At 35.9% G+C, this 21,290-nt stretch overlaps 2 protein-coding genes across 2 annotated transcripts; one reads left to right on the top strand and one right to left on the bottom strand.

The window, feature by feature from the left end:
- Window positions 1-370: 370 nt before the first annotated feature.
- LOC120281745 (translation initiation factor eIF-2B subunit alpha-like) lies at window positions 371-3,203 on the bottom strand. Its single transcript, XM_039288446.1, has 5 exons — window positions 2,734-3,203; window positions 1,516-1,668; window positions 1,293-1,434; window positions 979-1,220; window positions 371-736 (listed from the first exon to the last, which is right to left on the bottom strand). Exons 1-5 carry the CDS (start codon window positions 3,148-3,150, stop codon window positions 530-532), a joined length of 1,161 nt encoding a protein of 386 aa, XP_039144380.1. The 5' UTR covers window positions 3,151-3,203; the 3' UTR covers window positions 371-529.
- Window positions 3,204-10,878: 7,675 nt separating this feature from the next.
- Window positions 10,879-20,867, top strand: LOC120281729 (1-phosphatidylinositol-3-phosphate 5-kinase FAB1B-like). The gene is made up of 14 exons (XM_039288424.1): window positions 10,879-12,293; window positions 12,654-13,373; window positions 13,588-13,741; window positions 13,836-14,180; window positions 14,882-15,184; window positions 15,283-15,750; window positions 15,833-16,164; window positions 16,242-16,365; window positions 16,459-16,629; window positions 16,706-18,217; window positions 19,176-19,442; window positions 19,564-19,921; window positions 20,456-20,565; window positions 20,646-20,867. Exons 1-12 carry the CDS (start codon window positions 11,674-11,676, stop codon window positions 19,894-19,896), a joined length of 5,349 nt encoding a protein of 1,782 aa, XP_039144358.1. The 5' UTR covers window positions 10,879-11,673; the 3' UTR covers window positions 19,897-19,921; window positions 20,456-20,565; window positions 20,646-20,867.
- Window positions 20,868-21,290: the final 423 nt, after the last annotated feature.

Genomic DNA, 21,290 nt, shown 5'->3' with positions numbered 1-21,290 from the left:
AATGAAGCCCAATTAAGCATGCCCTGCACTAAACTCTGAAGGTTTTATAAAAAGAAAATAAAAATTAAAGATAAATATGTTTTATAAAGACATGGAACCAGTATTTGTTTTTTTTTTAATTGAAAAAAATATTAACATTTAAAATTTTGGTTTTGATATAAGTAATTTGTTAAAGATAATAATGTTATAAATTCCATACATATATAAATTGTCAATCAAGTTTTATGTATTAATATTTGATTTCATTTATTGCTTTTATTTCCACTTTAATTTTTTTTTTAACAAAACAAATGTAATTCTTTGAATATATTAAAAAAAACCTTGTATTAGTGTTTACTGTTTACAGTAAACAAAAGATCATTCTTCCTACTTTGAAAAACATCCACTTCGCAGTTCTCACAATGGTTAATTTATAAGAGCTCAATTACAATAATCTCAAAACAAAACCAGATAAACCGCGAAAAATAATTCTCACAAAATCTTCTCCATTATTTTGAGATCCCTAAATTGCCAAATGCTGGTTTCACAGCTATAAGTACAGTCGAATAAGCTCATCGCTAACAACAGATGGTGTGAGAACACCTAGATCTGTGAAGAGAAGTGTAAGATACTGAGGAGGAGTATAGTCCCTTGCACATTCCTCGACCTCGACACCCGAAGGAATGGGAACACCAAAATCAATTGGGCGGATTGCCGGCTCTAGGTCTTTCTGATCCAGTGGATACAATCGGGCAAACTGTCGAGTTTCAAGATCATTCATATAGTTTAGTTTTTCATAGTCAAAGAACTAAACCGGGACCGTAATCAGATAGTATATGAATTTAAAAACAAGGTTAAACAAAGCAATTAGGGTTCTAACTTTGCAAGGTTAGATCATTAGGTTAAAATCAACCTATTAAACTCTACAGAAGACTGAAATATGAGAATTTTCATTAAAAGAATTTCAAGAAGGCAAATATTTCTGGTTGTAGATTGTACCTTGTAACTTTCTGCCGCAACATAGACAGGCTTATTCATGCTATGAGCTACTAATGCGATTTGATATGTTCCCATCATATTGAGAATTCCTCCACTCTCCACAACACCATCCGCCCCGACAAATATCATGTCAACCTCATCCATGGTATAAGCCACTGCAGAATCAATGAGAAGCTTAACGGGTATGCCCAGGGCTGCAAGTTCATTTGATAAACGCAGTCCTGTCCTGTCTGGTCTTCCCTCTGTAAGCAAATGCAATATGATTTGTATTTGATACTTGGAATAAACAGAAGGATATACAAAATGCAACAGACCTGTACAGAACACTCGGAATAGTTTCCTATTAGAAGCTGCTAGCTTCAGTACTTCCAACACAACTCTTGAGAAACCATGAACTAGTATGGTACAACCATCGAATATAAAATCTTGACTAAGCATAGCAATGGTTCGACGTGCCTGGCAAATGGAATTTCCACATCATGCTTAGTACAAAGGCAAATGAAAGAGTAAAGATGTGAGTTCTGGCAGATTATTAACCTTCAAAGAGATCTCCCCAAATCTTTCTGCACGCTCAATCAAACGGAGCTTTGCAGCATCAAAGTCCTCATACTCTAATGCAGAAGTCCTAGTCACATACCGCATGAACAAATCACAGCCAGCAGACAAGGATATTGATGATTTGTCACCTTTCTGAAATCAAGATAGTAATGGGTCCTTTGATTCAGTTCAGCAAAAGGATGTAAATTATGACAGTCAATTATTTGCTAAAAAAAGAAGTGCACTAATGAAGCATAGGAAATCCCAACACAATTATTCGAGAATGATCAGTGGACTCATCAAAGAACTCAGCATCACATGCTCAGCAGTAATAACATCAAGATAGATGGCCTCAGAATGGAGAATTGTTGCAATTCAAACAAGATACCAGCCAAAATAAAAATATTAATCCTTTTCTCTTCAAGAATCCAGATGGCTTGGTTGCATCTTTGCTAGGAAGGATTCATGAATGATATATCTGAATTATGCATGATAGTATAGCCCAAATTACTCCTATGGGTACAGAGTCACAGACAAGCTCGCAAGCGAGATTTCAAAACAATTCCCTCCATAGGCCCACTTGAGGTTCATTACGTAACCCCAATAAAAATCTGAAGGTCCCATGGTTCTTAGAGGATCTCAATATGTCCAGTAAACTTGCAAGTGCCTTGAACCCAGCATGATCATCATACATGAACATGACACATGTTTCAGGATATGAAGAAATTAAAGAAACACTTTCGGAAGAAGTATTGGTTTTGCAAGATTTCTAATGAAATGAAACTTGAACGGACACTCCAAATAACCATATAGTAATCCTGCTCCATGCACAAAAGCATGCCAACCCTATACAAGCATTCTACAATTCTTAATTCTTTCTTCCACCATCCTATCAACCAGCCAACCAGTGGTCATGGTTAATATTACTTAATCTACTCTTCCCAAGACTTTCAACATTACACATAAAAATGTAACAATGTAAATCAGTCTCCACATTCCTGCCCAAATTCCTCTCAAACCCTAGCTTGCATCAATCAAACATTCAGGAAAATCAAGCACACAACAACAAAGCAATATTGACCAGGAAACAATATATCCAGAAAGCAAACTCATTGGCAAAGGTCACAACGGTACGATTATAACAAATACGCATAAACCCTACATAATTCACAGTCCAAAACAATCCATAGGGGAAAAAATGAAAGCGAAAACAATCACCTTGAGAGCATCCGAAGCCGTCTTGAGCTCGATCTCGAGCTCCATCATGGTACTTCCGTTGCTAGACCGGATCACGGCGGCGAGGGCCATGATGGCGGCAACAGCCTCAGCGAGGTCAGGCTTCTTACGCCAGTAGTTGAATTCCTCGATGACGCTAAACGGTTTTCCAGAGCCAGGAGAGGTCCTCTCTGAAGGCGGCGACGGTGGTTCGACAGCAGCCTGAGCCTGTGCAAGCCAGTCACTGGTGACGACGCCATGGTGCTCCGCCCTCGTCTGGTAGTAAGCGGAGATCCCATGGGTAGAGTTAAGGTTAGGAATAGGGTTAGGGTTAGGGCTTTGAGGGCTCTTGGGGGATTCCATTGGAGAAGAAGGAAGCTGGTACTTCTCGAGAACGAAAGAAGCGGATCGTCTCCACATGTTTCTAGCGGTTGCGCTTTAACCACACGCTCCAAAAAGAGAGAGAATCAATTAGGAAGATGAAGTGGGATGCTTATTTGCAAAAATAGTAAATTTTTTTGGGTTTGTTTGTAAATTAAACATGGATTAATTGCACATTAATCCCTTGAATCCTTGTTATTACGGAAAAGTTTAATTTGTTTTTGGAGAATGGTTTTTACTTTTGCGGATAACCCCCTTGTGAAGTAAGATATTAAGTTGGGGTTTTTTCTTCGTGTTTTTTTTTTCTCTTACTTTAATTTTTTAGTTGAAATAAATATATATATATATATATATATTTTTTTACAAAAGGAGAATTGTGCACAAATCACAAGTACTAGTATTCTAATACTCACTTTTGAATAAAATGAGAATGAAATATCCACCGCTTTATTTGTCATATCGTAGCCCCACAGTCGGGCCCGTTGATAGATTGCCCGCATCTAATGGGACTGGGCCCCAATAGGTGCAAAGCCTCGGGACTTGATCCCAGTCAAAAGTCAACCCTAACAAAGTGTAATACTGAACAATGAATACAGAACTACAAATAGAATAATAGAAACCAAAATAGTACAAGTATGGATTTTAACAGTCCTACATAATACAATACCACAAAAGCAATTACAGACGAAAATATACTGACGGATACAAGTTTTACTCACACAAGATAGTGCACTACAGATATACTACCAAAGCAGGAAATACGACTCCAAGACACACCCCGATCTTAGACTTGATCTTCTCCTGCGAGAACAGAATCACAGAGTGCATGAGCCACAAGGGCCTAGTAGGATCACAGAAACAACATATAAAGTAGATATTACAGAATAATTAATCATAATTCACACAAAAATACAGAAAAAAGCGCAGAATATAGAAATAATCAGAAATACGAAAACACGCAGAAACAGTCACGTACATCTCTCTGACTGATAACAGAAATCAACAGCACGAGGCTATATCATCAACTGTGAAGTTGGAACAGAACATAACAGAGAAAAATACCGAATAAATAATAAAATTAAATAAATACATAAATAGAATAAATAACAAGTAAATAAATAAATAAGTAAACAAATAAATAACTCAAATTACTAAATAATTCAATAATTAAATAAATAACAACCGCCAGAAATACAGAAATATACAGGTGCGAGAGCCTACCTGGCTCCGAGTTACAAATCGGGTTCACCAAGTCTCACGAACTAATGTTCGCTACAATAATCTAACCCAACAAAATAAACTACACTTAGGGAAAAAAATTCTCAGATTGGGCCTAACTAACAACTATAGCCCAAGCTTTACACAACAGGAATTTAAACAAGATTCCACAGATAAAAATTAGAAAAACCAAGCATATAAATATACACACACATGTAAATAGCAACTAATATAAATGATTTAAGAAGAAGTCATGCTTAATATTCAATTGCTACCACAAAGGAGACATACAAAGGCTGTAGGATAAACATGAATGATGAAATATATAAACACATATAATTAAACAAATCAACTAAACAAAGCATGCTTACAGGTGTATGGATAAACGACAACTAGAGGTCATGCTTAGAGGGGGGCACGGGCCGATTTTTGGCCCGGCCCGGTGAAACCCGCTGGGTCAGCTGACCCGCCAAGTCACCCGGGTCCAACCCGCGGGTTAACAATTTTTTTAAAATTTTCTAGCAAAAATTTTATTAAAATTCCGAGGATTCGAATCGACTTTTTATAATTATATATATATATATATATATATATATATATATAACTAGTGAACATTAATTAATTAAAAAATATTTAATTAATTAAAAAATATTTAATTAATTAAAAAATATTTTATGTAATTTGTCCATGCAATAAAGTAAATATAACCTAAAATCTTATAATTGATATCAGTAAATATTGAGCATCATCATGTTATTATATTATTATCTTTGTAATGTTATCTCTAAAATCTTCAACCATAATCCTATTTGGTTTCTATAATTAGGTGGTTAAACTATAATTATGTATAATTCCTTCTACAACAGTTTTATGTATTTCTTTTAATATAACCTCCAAAATCCTAAACATATTATTAAATTAAAATCATAATACTCAATCTTGATTAATAATTAATTAAATTAAAATTTTAACATATCAATAATTTTTTTTACTACAACATAGTTTATAAAAATAAAATTTTTAACTATAAATTTTTATTAATCTTCATATTAACAATATATTTTAATAAAAAAAATTTACATTAGGATAAAAATATTAATTATAAGATTATATTAACAATTGTCATATTATAACATAACCATTAATATTTTAAAATTTGTTAGATTTATCATTTCTATATTTAGTTATTTTATAATATTAAAAATAAAATTAATGATTATCTAACATATTTAAATTTAATCCCATCAATTAATATCCTGTTTTAAAAACGTTATTAAAACACTATATAATAAGTTTTTAATAAAATAAATTAATAACTACAAAAGCTTTTAATTATTTTAATTTATTTGAAATTATGATAAGTATTTTAAAAATTTTAAAACTTTAACTTAATTATGGCAAAAACATATATATACATAAATATAGTAGTTGGCAAGGTCTGAACCCATGGCCTCATAACACCAACACACACTAACCAATCCATCAGTTTATTTTGAGTTGATATTGTTTCTTTACTAAAAGATATAAACAATAGATGTATTTTATACTAGTTACATTTAATCCCACATCGGCTAGGATAAGAAAATGACCATATGAATTGCCTATAAAAACAATGGCAACTATCTCAAATGTTTTTGTGAATTTTGTCACATATTCTTTATTTTAAATATTATTTTACAATTTTATTTAAACAAATAAAATAATTAATTAATTAAGAATCCGGCGGGCTGGCCCGTAAACCGGTAGGTTCCAGCCTGGCGGTTTTGGGGGGTGCCGTGGGCTGGGTCCGGGTCACCTCCAAGGTGACCCGTGACCCGCGGGGTTGGCTGGGCCAACCCGGTCGGCACAAATGGCTAGGCTGGTTACGGGTCGGTCAAAGGCCGACTCGGACCCGTTGGGTTGGGCCCGGCGAGCCCGGTTAACCGGCCCGTGCCCCCCCCCTCTAGTCATGCTCATATAAAAATGATAAACAGAAATTAGAAACATAATAAAGCCCCTAAAATCCAGGAAAATTTAGAAAATCAGATATTAACAAATAATTAAGATCTCAAGCATACATTCAAAAAACTCATGCTTATATGCATTTAAATACCAATAAAGACTAAACTAAAACATGATTACAAGATCAAGCCAAGAAATAATTAATAATAAAATACACTAAGGTTGCAGAAAACTCTAGCACCAATAAGTGCACATATATATAAATATATAGGTGCTATTAGATAATTTAACAAATAAAGCATGTTTTGCAAGAAGACCATAACTACAAACATGTATATGTATAGACATAGGCATATTGAAATATATATACACATGAATATAAAGTGAACTAAACTAAAAACAAAACAGGTTTACAAAATATAAATATATGTATTTAAAAATATCCGTATTTATATATATACATATATATAAATTTTTTCAGAAAATCACACATGAAGCTATTGCCATTCAATTAAATATATACATAAATGTATTCAGGAACTTAGTGATATGACCCACTAATTAAATGAGAAAACAAAATTAAAATAATAATAACAATAATAATAATAAAACACAAATTTCCAAACACTCAAGGATTATGAAATTCTGCAAAAGCATTATGCTTAAAACGATTTCAACAAAGGTTTAATTACACTGAGCAAGATTAACAAAGATTAGCTTTAATTAGTTGGTTATGGGTTAAGCTAAAAATTCTCTGTTTTTGATTGAAGAACACAGCAACTTACAAGCACAAATACAATACTCAAACATACAAAAAGTTGGTAAGTATACACCTAATTTGCAACCAAAAATATACAAGCATAAGTTTAAGATCATCATCAAAGCATGAGAAAGGTAGCATGCTACAACACACAAAGATCAACATTCTCAAACCAAGGAGAATGAACAAGCAACCAAGATTAGAGCATTAAACCGTACAAAGATTCAAAACTATAACACAAGAACAAGCTACCTGCCTCTAAACTTGCTAGTGAAGGGGACCTTCCTCCAAAGCCCAAGATTTAGACTTCTTCCAAAGAGAAAGAGCTTCCAAGATTGAAGAAGATGCCTTTAGCAAGCAAGCTTTGAGCTTCTCCCAAGGAAGAGAAAAAGAAGAATGCCAGGAGAGGGAGTGGCTCTCAATAAGAGCTCTTCCACCAACCCCGACAAGACTGGAATTCACTAGTGACCTGACAGAGGGTCACGAGTAGGATGATAGAGAGTCATGGCCTCCACTTCCTGAGAAAAAGTCAGTATGCTCTAGTCAAACTTGGTCAAAGAACCAAGTTGATGGACATCACAGGGGTGAATTAAAGTTATATGGAGTATTTGATTTAATATTTTATGATTAAGAAGTTCTCACATGGAAAAGAAATTTAAAAAATAAATAAATACAACTAAAATACTTGAAAGGGTGCATAACTGTTTCTTTGTTTGCTTTACATATATATATATATATTGAGAAATATGAATTAGTTTTTAAGAAATATGTAAAGCCCGAGAGAGGAATGCCATAACGGGACATCCTTAATCTTCAAGACTTTTAATGTAGGCATATTTGGTACATTGTGGAGGACACTTTATGCCAAAGTTCTTGATGTTGATGTTGGTCTCTATTACTTATATATATATATGTTTATTTTGTCAAGATGAATGGCTAAGTCATTAAAAAAGACAAGGGACGTGCACAAGCTTTTGACATAGGAAGTGGAGGTCCCCTATTATTTCCTTCAATTACATTACAAATTAGGTCATGAGGATTCTCTCTTCATGCATCTTTTCCCAAAAGTTTTTTATTATGGCATAAGACTCCTAAATATCTACCAGCATTTTAAATCAGCATCACTTCTATCATTAAGGATGGTAATTCTACTCTTTTTTTGCCAAGATGGCAAGAGTGGCCCTACTTATTTCTCTTTTGGCCATACCCTAAAATCTTTGTACATGATTTTTAGCATCTACTTATCTTTCTCATTAACAAAAGGCTTGGAGACCTTCATGCGGGTCTACTTGGGATCATATCTAATGAAATGGACTACAAGGTATGTGTTGGACTAGTAGCATGACCTTTGCTAATCAAATCATTCTACCACTTTCTAAATGATGAAGGCCTTAGATACCCTTTGCACAAGATCTTGTGAGAAGAACCCTATCCAGAAAACATTGTCTTTTTTTGAACAAAATCCTCATTCTCGGTAATTTTGCTAAATAAGGATGTAACAGAATCTCAATAGCAACTTCTTGTGTTCCACCATGTGTCTCAAGAATCAGTTGACTATTTATTCCTTAAACACCATTTTTTTTTTTGAATTTGGAACCAATTTTGCCATATTTTCAACCTTACTCATCCCATGCTTTCCTTTTAGGAGGTTTGAGCCTCCTAGGGGCGTGAGCAAGATACTAGTCTTCGTGGTCTTAGGAACCACCTTATTAAGGCAATTTATTGGTATATTTAGTTAGAATGCAATAATTGCATTTTCAATTATACTACACATTATTCTCTAAAAAAAGGATAAATCTAAACCGGAGAAAATGATCCCGACAACTAAAAGAAGCCTCAACTTTGTGGATTTCTTTTGCTCTACTGACCTCAACCAATGTTTTGAGAGAGAGAGAGAGAGAGAGAGAGAGAGAGAGAGAGTTAATTCCTCAATCTCTCTCTTGATAAGGATAAAAAGTTAAGAGAGAGAGAGAGAGTTAATCCCTCAATCTCTCTCTTGATGAGGATAAAAAGTTACCATCCTTCCAACATAAAAGTAACTGTTTTTTCATCTTATATCATTGTATTTTTTCTTTAATTTTAATATGATTCATCCAAGAAACAAAAAACTCACCAATTTCTTTTACATGTCAGTGTAAAAAATAGATTTTATTATTATTATTATTAAAAAATAAATAAATAAAACCATTATTTATTGAAAAAAATATAAAAAACAAAGATTACAACATGGAAGTCAAATTAAGAGAAAGATTTCAATAAACATGTGGTTTATCTATTTTTATATATATAAAAAAAATCAACAGAAATACCACAAGGAATGATGCACTAAAGAGATAAAAAAACTTTCTGAGTAAGAGAAACCCAAAACAACAAGTGGATCAGACAAACAACTAGTCTATGATTTATCCATGTTGTAGTCTTTAAAAAATTGTTATTTTAAATATTATTTTATGTGATACTCTACCGGGGGAATCCCAGTTAACAGTGAAGACGAAGATCGGCGATAGAGACCCATTGGCAGCAACCCATTGCCTCCATATTGGAGCTGAATTCTAGCAACCACACACCGACAACAATCCTTATCGATTGGACAAATATAAGAAACAACAAGTCTGCGGTGTGCTTCTTCCCCCAACTTGGCTGCAACGCGTTCACCCAATGAACCCTTGCCCTGAAATCCACCTCGAGCTCCACCGCTAGTGACTTCATCTTCTCACCTTAACCTCCCATGCTTTTCCTACTTCATCTTTTATCAATTTATCATATCATATGTTTTTTTTTTACTAATAGGCGGTAAGCACCCCATACCCAGGCCATGAATAGTACAAAATAGTATTGAGACTAGATATGCAGTGCATGAACAGTACAAAAAACAATACTATTAGAGAAGGAATTTAAATTTTTTACTTTTTCTTTTTTACACTCAAAGATTTTACTATTGGGCTATCCAATAGTTGAGATATCATATGTTTCCGTTTCATGGTACATACGCACACATACTATATATATATCATGGTTGTCAAAACCGGACCGGCCCGGCCGGTTCGACCGGAAAAACCGGGAACCGGCCATGAGGCCGGTCCGGTTACATGCATTGACTCGGCCATATAATAACTCGGCCAAAAACTCGACGACCCGGCCGGTTAACCCGGAAACCGGTGACCCGCCGGATCAAACGGGTTAAAAATACTAACGATGGTGAGACCGTGAGAGGAGATGGTGTGCTGCCGGAGAAGGTGAGGGAGTTAGAGAGAGAGGTGCGGCCAGAGAGGATGAGAGAGTTAGAGAGAGAGAGAGAAGGGGATAGTGGCCATATTTTCATTTATTTATTATTTTTTTGAATTTTGAGTCATGAGAAAAGAACGGGTGAGAGTCCCGAGAGAATCATTTAGTTTTTTTAAAATATTTTTATATTTTTTTAAAAAAATAATGATATTATATTAAATTAAATTCTAAATATTAAATTTATTTGTATTTTTAGATATTTTTAAAAAAACAAAAATCTATATAATTAAACTTTTTAAACATATTTAATTAATTGTGTTTTTTTAATTATTAAAATATATGTTATATTATTTTTTATCATTATTAATTATTAAAAATATTTTTTTAAATATTTTTATTATTGACTCTGGGTTCAACCCTCGGTTCAACCCGGTCGAATCCATCGACCCCGACCTCTGAGGCTGGCAGGGTCAACGCTCTACCGGGCTCGACAATCTGATATATATATATATATATATATATATATATATATGATATTTATTAGAATCGAAAACTTTAAATTATATTTTATATATAATAAAATCAATGGCTGGCATCAGCTTCTTTGCGCACGTGTACAATATCCGGGTCAAGTCCACTGAGCAGAGTATTGGCAAGAATTTCTCGCGGTACCGAGAAAGGTTGGATTTTTATCCCCCGGAATTCCCTTGATTTCGCTTCTGTTTTGCTTGATTTTGGTTTGAATTCTCCATCACTGAATCGAAAAAGATGGGGGCATTCACTGGTGCCGCTTGTTTTCGCACCTTCTCTCTCCTTCCCTCGCTCCGCCTTTCTCTCCCATTACCCGCTCTCGTTTATCGCCTTCGAGATCATACCTGGCTTTGATTTCCTTTTCTTTTTTTTTTTTCACACAATCTTGGATTTTGTGCCTCTTTTTTTATTTACGGGGCTTTAGATGATAGAAAGTGATTGAACATCAGGAGGAATTGGTTTGTGATTGGTTATGGAGCATAGAATTGATTCAATTTGGCTTTGAAGGGTTCATGCTAGACCCGGAGGTTCGTTTTTCGCTGTTGATGTTATACAAGGATATATTTAAATGATTGTGGTTCTTCGACAGTGTTTTCTGGTTTCAGAATCAAACCTTTAATCTGGATTTGTTTTGCTGGTTGAGAATAGTGCATGTGGATGTTCAAAATTGAAGTTTTCCGGCATTTCCTGCGAGTATGGTGACATTGTCATTCTGCAGGGATGTTATTAGTATTGAATTTGATTTTGTTTGGTTTGGAAGCTAGTGGTTGATGGAATCTGGATTTGTGCTTTGTTGCATAGAATTTAGTTTAAGATGATGATAAGTAGTGCAATGAATTCGAAAGTTTTGGTTTGATTATGAGTGGGATTGGGAGGTTGCACTATTGATGGATTGTTCTGAGAAGGCACTCTCAGACTTCTTTGGGATCCTAAGATCATGGATCCCGAAGAGGTCTGAGCCAGAAAATTTATCTAGGGATTTTTGGATGCCTGATCACAGCTGCAGGGTTTGTTATGAATGTGATTCTCAGTTCACTGTATTCAACCGAAGGCATCATTGTCGTCTTTGTGGTCGTGTTTTCTGTGCAAAATGTACTCAAAATTCTGTTCCCATTTTATTTGATGACCCAAAGAATGCCCAAGAGAGTGGGGGACGTGTCCGGGTGTGCAATTTCTGCTTCATGCAATGGGAGCAGGATAAAACAACAGCTGACAACAGGAATCAGGCTTCCTCCATGAGTATCAGCCCCCCACTTTCATTCACAAGTTTTGTGAGCACCAAGTCCGATGGCACAATTTACAGCAGTTTTAGAACTGGTTGCTCTTCATCACAATCAACTGGACAGTATCCGCATGTTCCTCATAGTTCTAGTTTGACTCCTAGTCAGTCTGTGCCAATGGAACCCTGTTGTAATAAACTGGACATTCTTGGAGCAGAGAAGGACAGTAATTCTGCTTTGCAAGCTGGTGATCCACCTCCTAATTTGTACGGGATGAACACAAACAGGTATCATTTCTTTGTGCATCAATTCTGGATATCACCTTATTCTAACTCTTATTAATATGTACACCAAGGTGGTTGCATGTTTATTTGGTGATGTTCCTTCCTCAAATCATATATATTTATGTTCTTAAGAGTAAGCAGTACTAGTTGTCAAAAATTAATACTGACTTTTATATTATTAAGATGAATGTGATTGTTTCTATCTACCCAAAACTTATTCACACTGCTATTATGTATGTTTCATATAATCTTACACATTCAAGCTAAGGTAACTAAGGATCATCAACAACCATATAAAAGATTTGCAAAGATCGTTATATTCTAAAGATGCTTACTTTGCTTTTCTTCTATGATCAATAACAGGAATGATGATGAAAATCATGTTGGAAATTACACAGAAACACAGTCTTTTCAGCATTCTGATGATTACTATCTTGAAACCGAGTTCAACAGTGTTGACCAAAGCTACCATTTTCCTGAAGAGTGTCCTACTGAAGAAATTAATAGTGCCATGGAAAACTTCTCTCCATTGCATGATACTAAAGATTATTATGCGTCTCTAGGGGTCCATAAGATGACTGAAAATAGTGGACCAGATGGTGCCTATGATCATGAGGTGCCTTCCTCAGTGTATGGTATGGCAAATCTAGATGCGGAGTCTCTGGATTTTGAGAGCAATGGACTGCTTTGGTTTCCCCCTGGTCCTGAAGATGAAGAAGATGATAGAGAAGATAATTTATTTGATGATGACGATGATGATGATGCTTCAGGTCAGTGGGGATATTTTTGCAATTCCAACTTTGGAAGTGAACGCCATACAAGAGAGCGTATGGATGAAGGACATCAAAATGCGGTGAAAAATGTTGTTGGTGGACATTTCCGGACTTTGATAGCTCAATTTCTTCAGGCTGAAAGTCTTTCCATTGATGAAGAAGACAAAGAAGGGAGCTGGTTGGACATAATTTCATCCCTATCATGGGAAGCAGCAACCTTCCTTAAGCCTGACACTAGCAAAGGAGGAGGAATGGATCCTGGTGGATATGTGAAGGTTAAATGCATAGCTTGTGGAACTCGCAATGAAAGGTAAGTTTATCAATATTGATGATGCAGTCTCCAGTCCTGATGATCAATTCTGTGTTCTCATGTCCTTTTTTTTTCAGACTAAGTTTTCTCCCACATTGTGAAGTAGTACTAATTAATAAAAATGCTGACTTGCCATTTTTGATATAAGGAATTCGTAAGATGAATTCTAATATATTTTTGTAACATATCTAATGCTTTCTTTTTTTCTTTCTAGCATGGTAATAAAGGGTGTTGTTTGTAAGAAAAAAATGGCAAATCGCCGCATGGCATCTAAAGTGGAAAATCCTCGGGTATTAATCCTTGGAGGAGCTCTTGAATATGAGCGAGTTTCACATTTGCTATCAAGTTTTGATACCTTGTTGCAGCAGGTGTGATGATCTTTGTTTGTTTATTTGTTTTCAGATTGACTTGCATCCTTCTTTCTTGTTTTCTTGTACTTATGTCATGATAACTTGTGAATAGGAAATGGATTATTTGAAGATGGCTGTTGCAAAGATCGATGCTCAGCACCCTGATGTCCTCTTAGTAGAAAAATCAGTTTCTCACTTTGCCCGAGATTATATTCTTGAGAAAAATATTTCACTTGTTCTAAATATCAAAAGGCCAGTCCTTGAGCGTATAGCTCGCTGCACTGGTGCTCAAATAGTCCCTTCTATTGATTATCTGTCACCGCAAAATCTTGGAAGTTGTGAATTATTTTACGTGGAGAAATGTTTCGAGGAACACGGTACCGCTGGCCTGGGAGGCAAGAAAATGACTAAGAACCTAATTTTTTTTCAAGGTTGCCCAAAGCCTTTAGGTTGTACTGTAAGTCATACTTACTTCTGTAGAAAATTTTTCTTTCTTGATTATGAACATAGGTTGTCTCCTTTCATATCTTTTTGACATTTTGATTATTGCTTCTTGGATAATGCACAAAATGTAACAGCACAGCACAAAGAAACACAATTTGTAAAGGTAGAGAATGTTAGTCTCAATTGTATGAGGATTTACATGGTAATTGGATTCATTGAAGTTTTTTCTTTTATGATTTAGTATAATTCTGCCAGCCACCTGAAGTTTTTATGATATTTGTTCCTGATCTTTGATGTGCATATTGGATCAGCTTGTTTTATTCGCTTTTTCACTTTACCCCCTTGATGTATTTGGTCTTCTTTCCCGATCACAGTTGAAATGCTACAATTGCTGAACTGACCTTGGTCGGTAAAGCACGCCATTTGAACCAGTTGCAAAATAAAGTTTTACTGTAAAGTTCTTATAGTTCATACAGCAATTCACTACCTCCCATGTCTATTTCTGTGTAACAACAAATTTTGACTATTGAGTTGTATGACCCAATCAAATTGATTTGAATTTGGATTCGAAATTTCGTTTTGGAGTACACTACTGTTTACTGTTTATTTTTCTAGTTTAGATTTATTAAGTTTTGCGTTGTGCTATTCTCTCTAAATTTTAGCTTAGCCACTATGGAAGGAGTTTCGCACATCTAATTTATTTGATTTCTATAGGTTTTGCTCAAGGGTGCTAGTGGTGATGACCTGAAGAAACTAAAGCATGTTATGCAGTATGGAATTTTTGCAGCCTATCATCTGGCCATGGAAACATCTTTTCTTGCAGATGAAGGTGCTGCAATTTCCTCAACATCTCCAATTACTGTTGCATTGCTGGACAAACCCTCCAGCATAAACAGATCGATTTCAACTGTACCTGGCTTCATGGTCTCTCCTACTGGTGGATCGCAATGTAGCATGGATACTCAAGTGCTTAGTATGCCAGTTCCAACTGTAACGTCAGATCCTGAAAATGTGAAGGTGACAGATTCAAAATCGCCTGCAGTTCTTAACACTCAGATTAGAGAATCTGCATCCACCTTTAAAAATTACCAGCTGACATAAAACTTTTTTTGAAGGTAAATGGTGATTGTGAATCTGCTGTGAAATCGGAAAGCAAGACCCTCTTTCCTTCTTATACTTCAATATCAGTTTCAGATTCTTATCATGCATCATCGAAACCAATAAATGAAGATGGTTTTGTCGAAAATAATGAGTTGGAGAAGTTAAGAAGTGATGTTCAAGCAAGTAAGGATGTTTTTCTTGCTCCCATCAACTATCCTGATGACTTGCATACCTTTAACAAAGACAACATGATGACAAATGAATTCACGCGTCAAGACTACAATGGTAAGAATGAGTTCAGCTTATCAAAGGAGGAGTTCTCCCCTCCTCCTTCAGATCATCGGAGCATTCTAGTTTCCCTCTTGACCAGATGTGTGTGGAAAGGGACTGTTTGTGAGTGCCCGCATCTTTTCCGCATCAAATACTATGGAAGCTTTGACAAACCCCTGGGAAGATTTCTGCGAGACAATCTATTTGATCAGGTTAATTATTTGTTACTTTCCTTGGCATGTTTGGTTTGCCAATGTTTGTCTATGTCTCAGTCTGTCTGTTATTCAATGCCAGAGTTATCGGTGTTGTTCCTGTGATATGCCATCAGAAGCTCATGTTCATTGTTATACTCACCGGCAAGGCAATCTTACAATATCTGTCAGGAAGCTCCCTGAGTTTCTTCTGGCTGGGGAAGAGGATGGGAAGATATGGATGTGGCACAGGTGCCTTTGCTGCCCTCGGATTAATGGATTGCCTCCGGCAACTCAAAGAGTTGTGATGTCAGATGCAGCTTGGGGCTTATCTTTCGGTAAATTTTTGGAACTTAGCTTCTCAAATCATGCTGCTGCAAGTAGGGTAGCTAGTTGCGGCCATTCTGTTCACAAAGAGTGTCTTCGGTTTTATGGGTACTCCATTTCTTTCTTTTCTTTTCATCTTTATCACCAAAGTGCAGATTGCTTCATTCACTGCATTACTTGAGCAGGTTTGGGAATATGGTTGCTTGCTTCCGTTATTCTTCGATCAATGTTCACTCAGTGTATCTTCCTCCTCCAATGCTCAAGTTTAATTATCAAGTTCAGGAATGGGTACAAAAAGAAGCAATTGAGGTTTGTTTACATGCCAAGAAACGATAATGCATGAGATTAAGAAACTTGAGCTGCTTTCTTGAAGCTGACCGATAAGTCATGCATAAATAATAGGTTGCTGAGTGGGCGAAGCTTCTATTCAGTGATGTAATGAAAGCACTATCCCAGATTGTGGAGATGAAAAATGCAGGGGGGTCCCTTGACAAAAATCCGAGATTTCTGGTGTCACCAAGACACATTGTTGAACTTGAACAGCTGCTGCAAAAGGAGATAATGGAATTTGAGGTTAGTAGTTGTTTGTTAATGCTATGCCCAGACTCAGTGCTTGCATATTAATAATGTTTCCACACATTCCTTTCAGGAAGCAATAACGAAGTTATCAAAGAATGGAGTGAAGGAAGGACAGCCAGCTCTGGATATTCTTGTGGTTAATAAATTAAGGAGACAGTTGCTATTCCAGTCATATCTATGGGATCAACGCTTAACATATGCTTCAAATGGTCCCTGTGAAGTGCCTTGTGATTTAGTGACAACAGATAAGGAGAAGCTCTGTTCCACCAACTCAGCAGATTGTAATGCAACCCCTCAAGGAGGCAGCACTAATTCAGATGCCAATACCAATGAATTCCTCAATGGTAGTACACATCTGGTTGATTGTCAAGAGAGCCTCAATAACCACCTTGGCAATCCTAAGACAGATCAGCAGCAAAGAGGCAATGAGTTTGATTCTTCCCAGGCTAACCAAAATAAAAACAATCTCATGACAATAGCAAGTGGAATAGATCAATTGGACCTATTGGAACCTGATATTATTGTCCGCAGAACCCTCTCTGATGGTCAATTTCCAATTTCTGCAAATTTATCAGATGCTTTAGATGCAAAGTGGACTGGCGAAAGTGGCCTACCACATGCTAATGCTGTCATGTTGGAATCTTCAGTTCTTGTAGAAGATGGGGTTCCAGTGTCAGTTTTTGAGGATTCAGAAGAAAGAAGTAGAGGTCATTTGGCCCAACCATTTGCTCATGCATTGCCTACCAAATGGGGGGACAGTGCAGAGGATTTTCTAAGCTGGATTGGAACTCCTTTCCTGAATATCTATCGTTCTCTCAACAACAACTGGGATAGTGCTCCAAGGTTTGATGCGCTTAGTGAGTATAAACCAAATTATGTTTCTTTCTTCCGAGAGATAGAACATCAAAATGGTGGGAGGCTGCTTCTTCCTGTTGGAATCAATGACACTGTCATCCCAATCCATGATGATGAACCAACCAGTATCATTACATATGCACTTGTCTCAACTGGCTATCATTTTCAGATGTTAGATGATCAAGAAAGGATAAAAGATGGTGGGGACCCCTCACTCTCAGTGCATCTCTATGATTCTGTGACTTTTCACCAATTTCATTCGGTTGATGATTCATCTTCTGAACATCTCTCAAGTGCTGGTCCGATGCCTGATGATGATATTTCATCTTTATCTGGAAGTAGAAGTTCTCAAGTTTCTGATCCACCAAATCATGCAGAGAAAGCGCATATTAGAGTTTCCTTTGCACACAAAGGAGCAATAGGAAAAGTAAAATATACCGTCACATGTTATTTTGCTAAAAGATTTGATGCATTAAGGAAAGAATGCTGTCCGTCTGAGCTTGATTTCGTTAGATCTCTCAGTCGTTGTAAGAAATGGGGAGCACAAGGTGGCAAGAGCAATGTATTTTTTGCAAAATCATTGGATGATAGGTTTATAATTAAGCAGGTTACTAAAACAGAGCTCGAGTCATTTATAAAGTTTGGCCCTGAGTATTTCAAATATCTATCAGAGTCAATAGACATGAAAAGCCCGACTTGCTTGGCAAAAATTCTTGGGATATATCAGGTATGAGCTTCTTTAGTTTTGCTTCCATTAGTGCATCCCTTTTCTATATATTGGTATCAAATTTTGTTTGTATTAAGACTTTGTTCAGAACATGAATGTGAAATAGGCCAACATTTAAAAAACCACCCATTTGTCAAGATAAGATAAAAAGAAGTAATGAAAAAAAGAAAATGGCGGTGGATAAAGAAGATATAATTGTTACATAGGGACCCACCACCATAACTTCTCCATAACTCGAGTTACAGGGAAGGTTTAGTGAGAGTATATGAAGCCAAAGAGAATTGGTTTCACAGGCGATGTGGGACTATGGATCTGAGCCACTACGTCCCAACAATAATCAGTTTGATGTTTCCTACTTTAATATGTTCTGATGTAAAGGAAGGGATTCTGTTGCCTCATGATTTGCATTAAAAGTACTTCAAGCACCCATTTGTCTTTTGGCGGTTAGAGCGTTGCTGTGAATTAAGCTAGTTCTTTGTCTATAGAGCTTGTGGGATGATTTAATCACTAAAGGTTTCTTCACGTTAATGTGATACCTTTATGTCACCATTTAATAGAGTACACATACAAAAGATAACTAGCACTGGAAAGATAATGTTCAAATTTTTTTTATGGAGATAGAATAGATTCATCATTATGCTACATGCTTTGTGGTGCCGGGAGACAGCGGGACATGTATTAAGGATCTAGCAGTGTTGAATTTGAATAGCTTCTAGTCTTTCAAGGTAGAACAAAATACTTAATAATAATAAAGGAAATATTCAGCTAAACTGTAAGTCCTGACATGCCTGTCTTAACTAGAATATCATTTCGATGCAGAAAACGGAAACAGGCAACTTAACTAAACTCACAACATTAGGATTCCGTGCACAACTGGATGTTGTTTTATGAATTATATGTCTATTTGATTTGTCTTTTTTCGCTTTATATGTTAAATATCATTTCCTTTCTTCTTTAGGTGATTTCTAAACACTTGAAGAGTGGCAAGGAATCAAGGATGGATCTGCTGGTGATGGAAAACCTTCTTTTCGGAAGGAAAGTAATGAGACTGTATGACTTGAAGGGATCTTCGAGATCCCGTTATAACCCAGATTCAAATGGTGAGAACAGAGTGCTTCTAGATCAGAACTTGATTGAGGCAATGCCAACATCACCAATATTTGTGGGAAACAAGGCAAAACGTCTGTTGGAGAGAGCTGTTTGGAATGATACGTCTTTTCTTGCTGTAAGTGGTCGAAAATCCAAATGGTATTTTCTTGTTGTGTCTTTTTATTACCAACACACTATCACATTTTTGTTGTGTATATATTCTGTTTAATTTCTGCGTATCGTTGCCATTTTTGCAGTCCATAGGTGTCATGGACTACTCTTTACTGGTAGGAGTGGATGAGGAGAATCATGAACTAGTTCTAGGAATCATCGACTTCATGAGAAAGTACACATGGGACAAACATCTGGAAACATGGGTGAAAACTTCGGGCATCTTGGGTGGACCGAAGAATGCGTTGCCTACTGTTATTTCACCTAAGCAATACAAGAAACGTTTTAGGAAGGCCATGTCGACATATTTTCTCATGGTTCCTGATCAGTGGTCACCACCGTCCCCTATACTTGACAAATCAGAACCTCGCCTCAGCGAAGATGATCTGCAGGATGCTTCTGTCTCCCTTAGACCATAAAACCATCTCCTCGACAGTTCAATCTGTAAGTAGGGCAAATGGTTAACATTTTTTAGTCTTTGCCCGCCTTTTTTTTTTTGGGAAATTAAAATTTAGTAGTATTCTTTCATTCATGTATTATTTTTTTTCCTTCATTCTTATCAGCAACTGAATTAGTATGTTAAACCTCATTATTTGTTCAATAGAGAATTGTGTTATACATCACACATGCACCAAAAATTACTAATGTACGAAGCCATGGTTTATTTACACAGCCAAATAAACTACATATCATTCTTTTCATGGTTGTTTTCATGCTATTATTTATTTGACTGTTAACTTCATATTACCCTTTAATTACTTCTCTGAGATGCTACTGAGAATTTTCACTGAGGAGCTGCTGATGCTCCAGGTAAACTAATCTTTATTGTGCCTGTCTTTCTCTTGAAATTATTCCAAGGTTTTACCAACTCTTCAATTGATTTATGAACAAAATAACAGTACACATTGCTAAACAAACTTGAATGTCTAACATACATTGATTTCTCTTCACCTCTGTAACTTTGCGATCGATTTACAGATATAATAGCAAGGATCAAGTTCTGGTTCTGCTCTGGAACAGCAAATCCTTATGCATAAACCTTGACATCTCTGATCACATGAAGCCACTGTCCTTGCAGGGAACTAGAGGTCAGAAACCAATTGTTTCTGCAAAACATCATATTATATGCTGTTTTAGAATTACCTTTCATGATAAATGCTTTCTGCAGCTTGTTTACAATACAATACGATACCAGGGCCTTCATCGTAGCCCTCACAGATCATCACCCCCTGTGCATTTGTATAGCTGACAATACCAAATGTTTGATCTTTGAATACCTGTTTAACAAAAATCCAGAATGAATTCTGTCTGTTTTTTCCATTGTGAATTGCAAAGAGTTGGATTTGCTGCAGATAAATAATAGTTGTCCATGATGATAGACTTGTATGTACATGTGATTGCCATTGATGAACCTTTTTGAATTCTTTTGTCAGTGAACTTTAGGAATAGATGAAACTATAGGGGAAAAATTCATGGTTTTATTCAATTGCTTTGCTCTGATAAGCCAGACTTCATTGAACTTGATTATTATTTTTGAGTCCTTTTTTCTTTTCTTGTTGGAATGAATTATTATGTGTGATAATGGATGTGGTATGGACTTTTCATATGGTTTCTGAAATTCTTATTAGTGACATTATAGACCATATTTATAACCAATCATGTATTATTATTATTATTATTGATTGTTGTTGTTGTTGTTGCTGCTGCTGCTGCTGAGTTTTATCTCTTAACCCCTAAATTAGTATCAGAGGAATAAAATACTAATTTTACTGTTGTAAGAATTGTATCATAAAAGTATTTTGTGGTTTTAAAC

Source organism: Dioscorea cayenensis, chromosome 18, assembly GCF_009730915.1.
Source record: "Dioscorea cayenensis subsp. rotundata cultivar TDr96_F1 chromosome 18, TDr96_F1_v2_PseudoChromosome.rev07_lg8_w22 25.fasta, whole genome shotgun sequence".
Taxonomy (NCBI): domain Eukaryota; kingdom Viridiplantae; phylum Streptophyta; class Magnoliopsida; order Dioscoreales; family Dioscoreaceae; genus Dioscorea; species Dioscorea cayenensis.
Note: the sequence above shows the minus strand (reverse complement) of the source record. Positions and strands in the feature narration are given on the sequence as shown.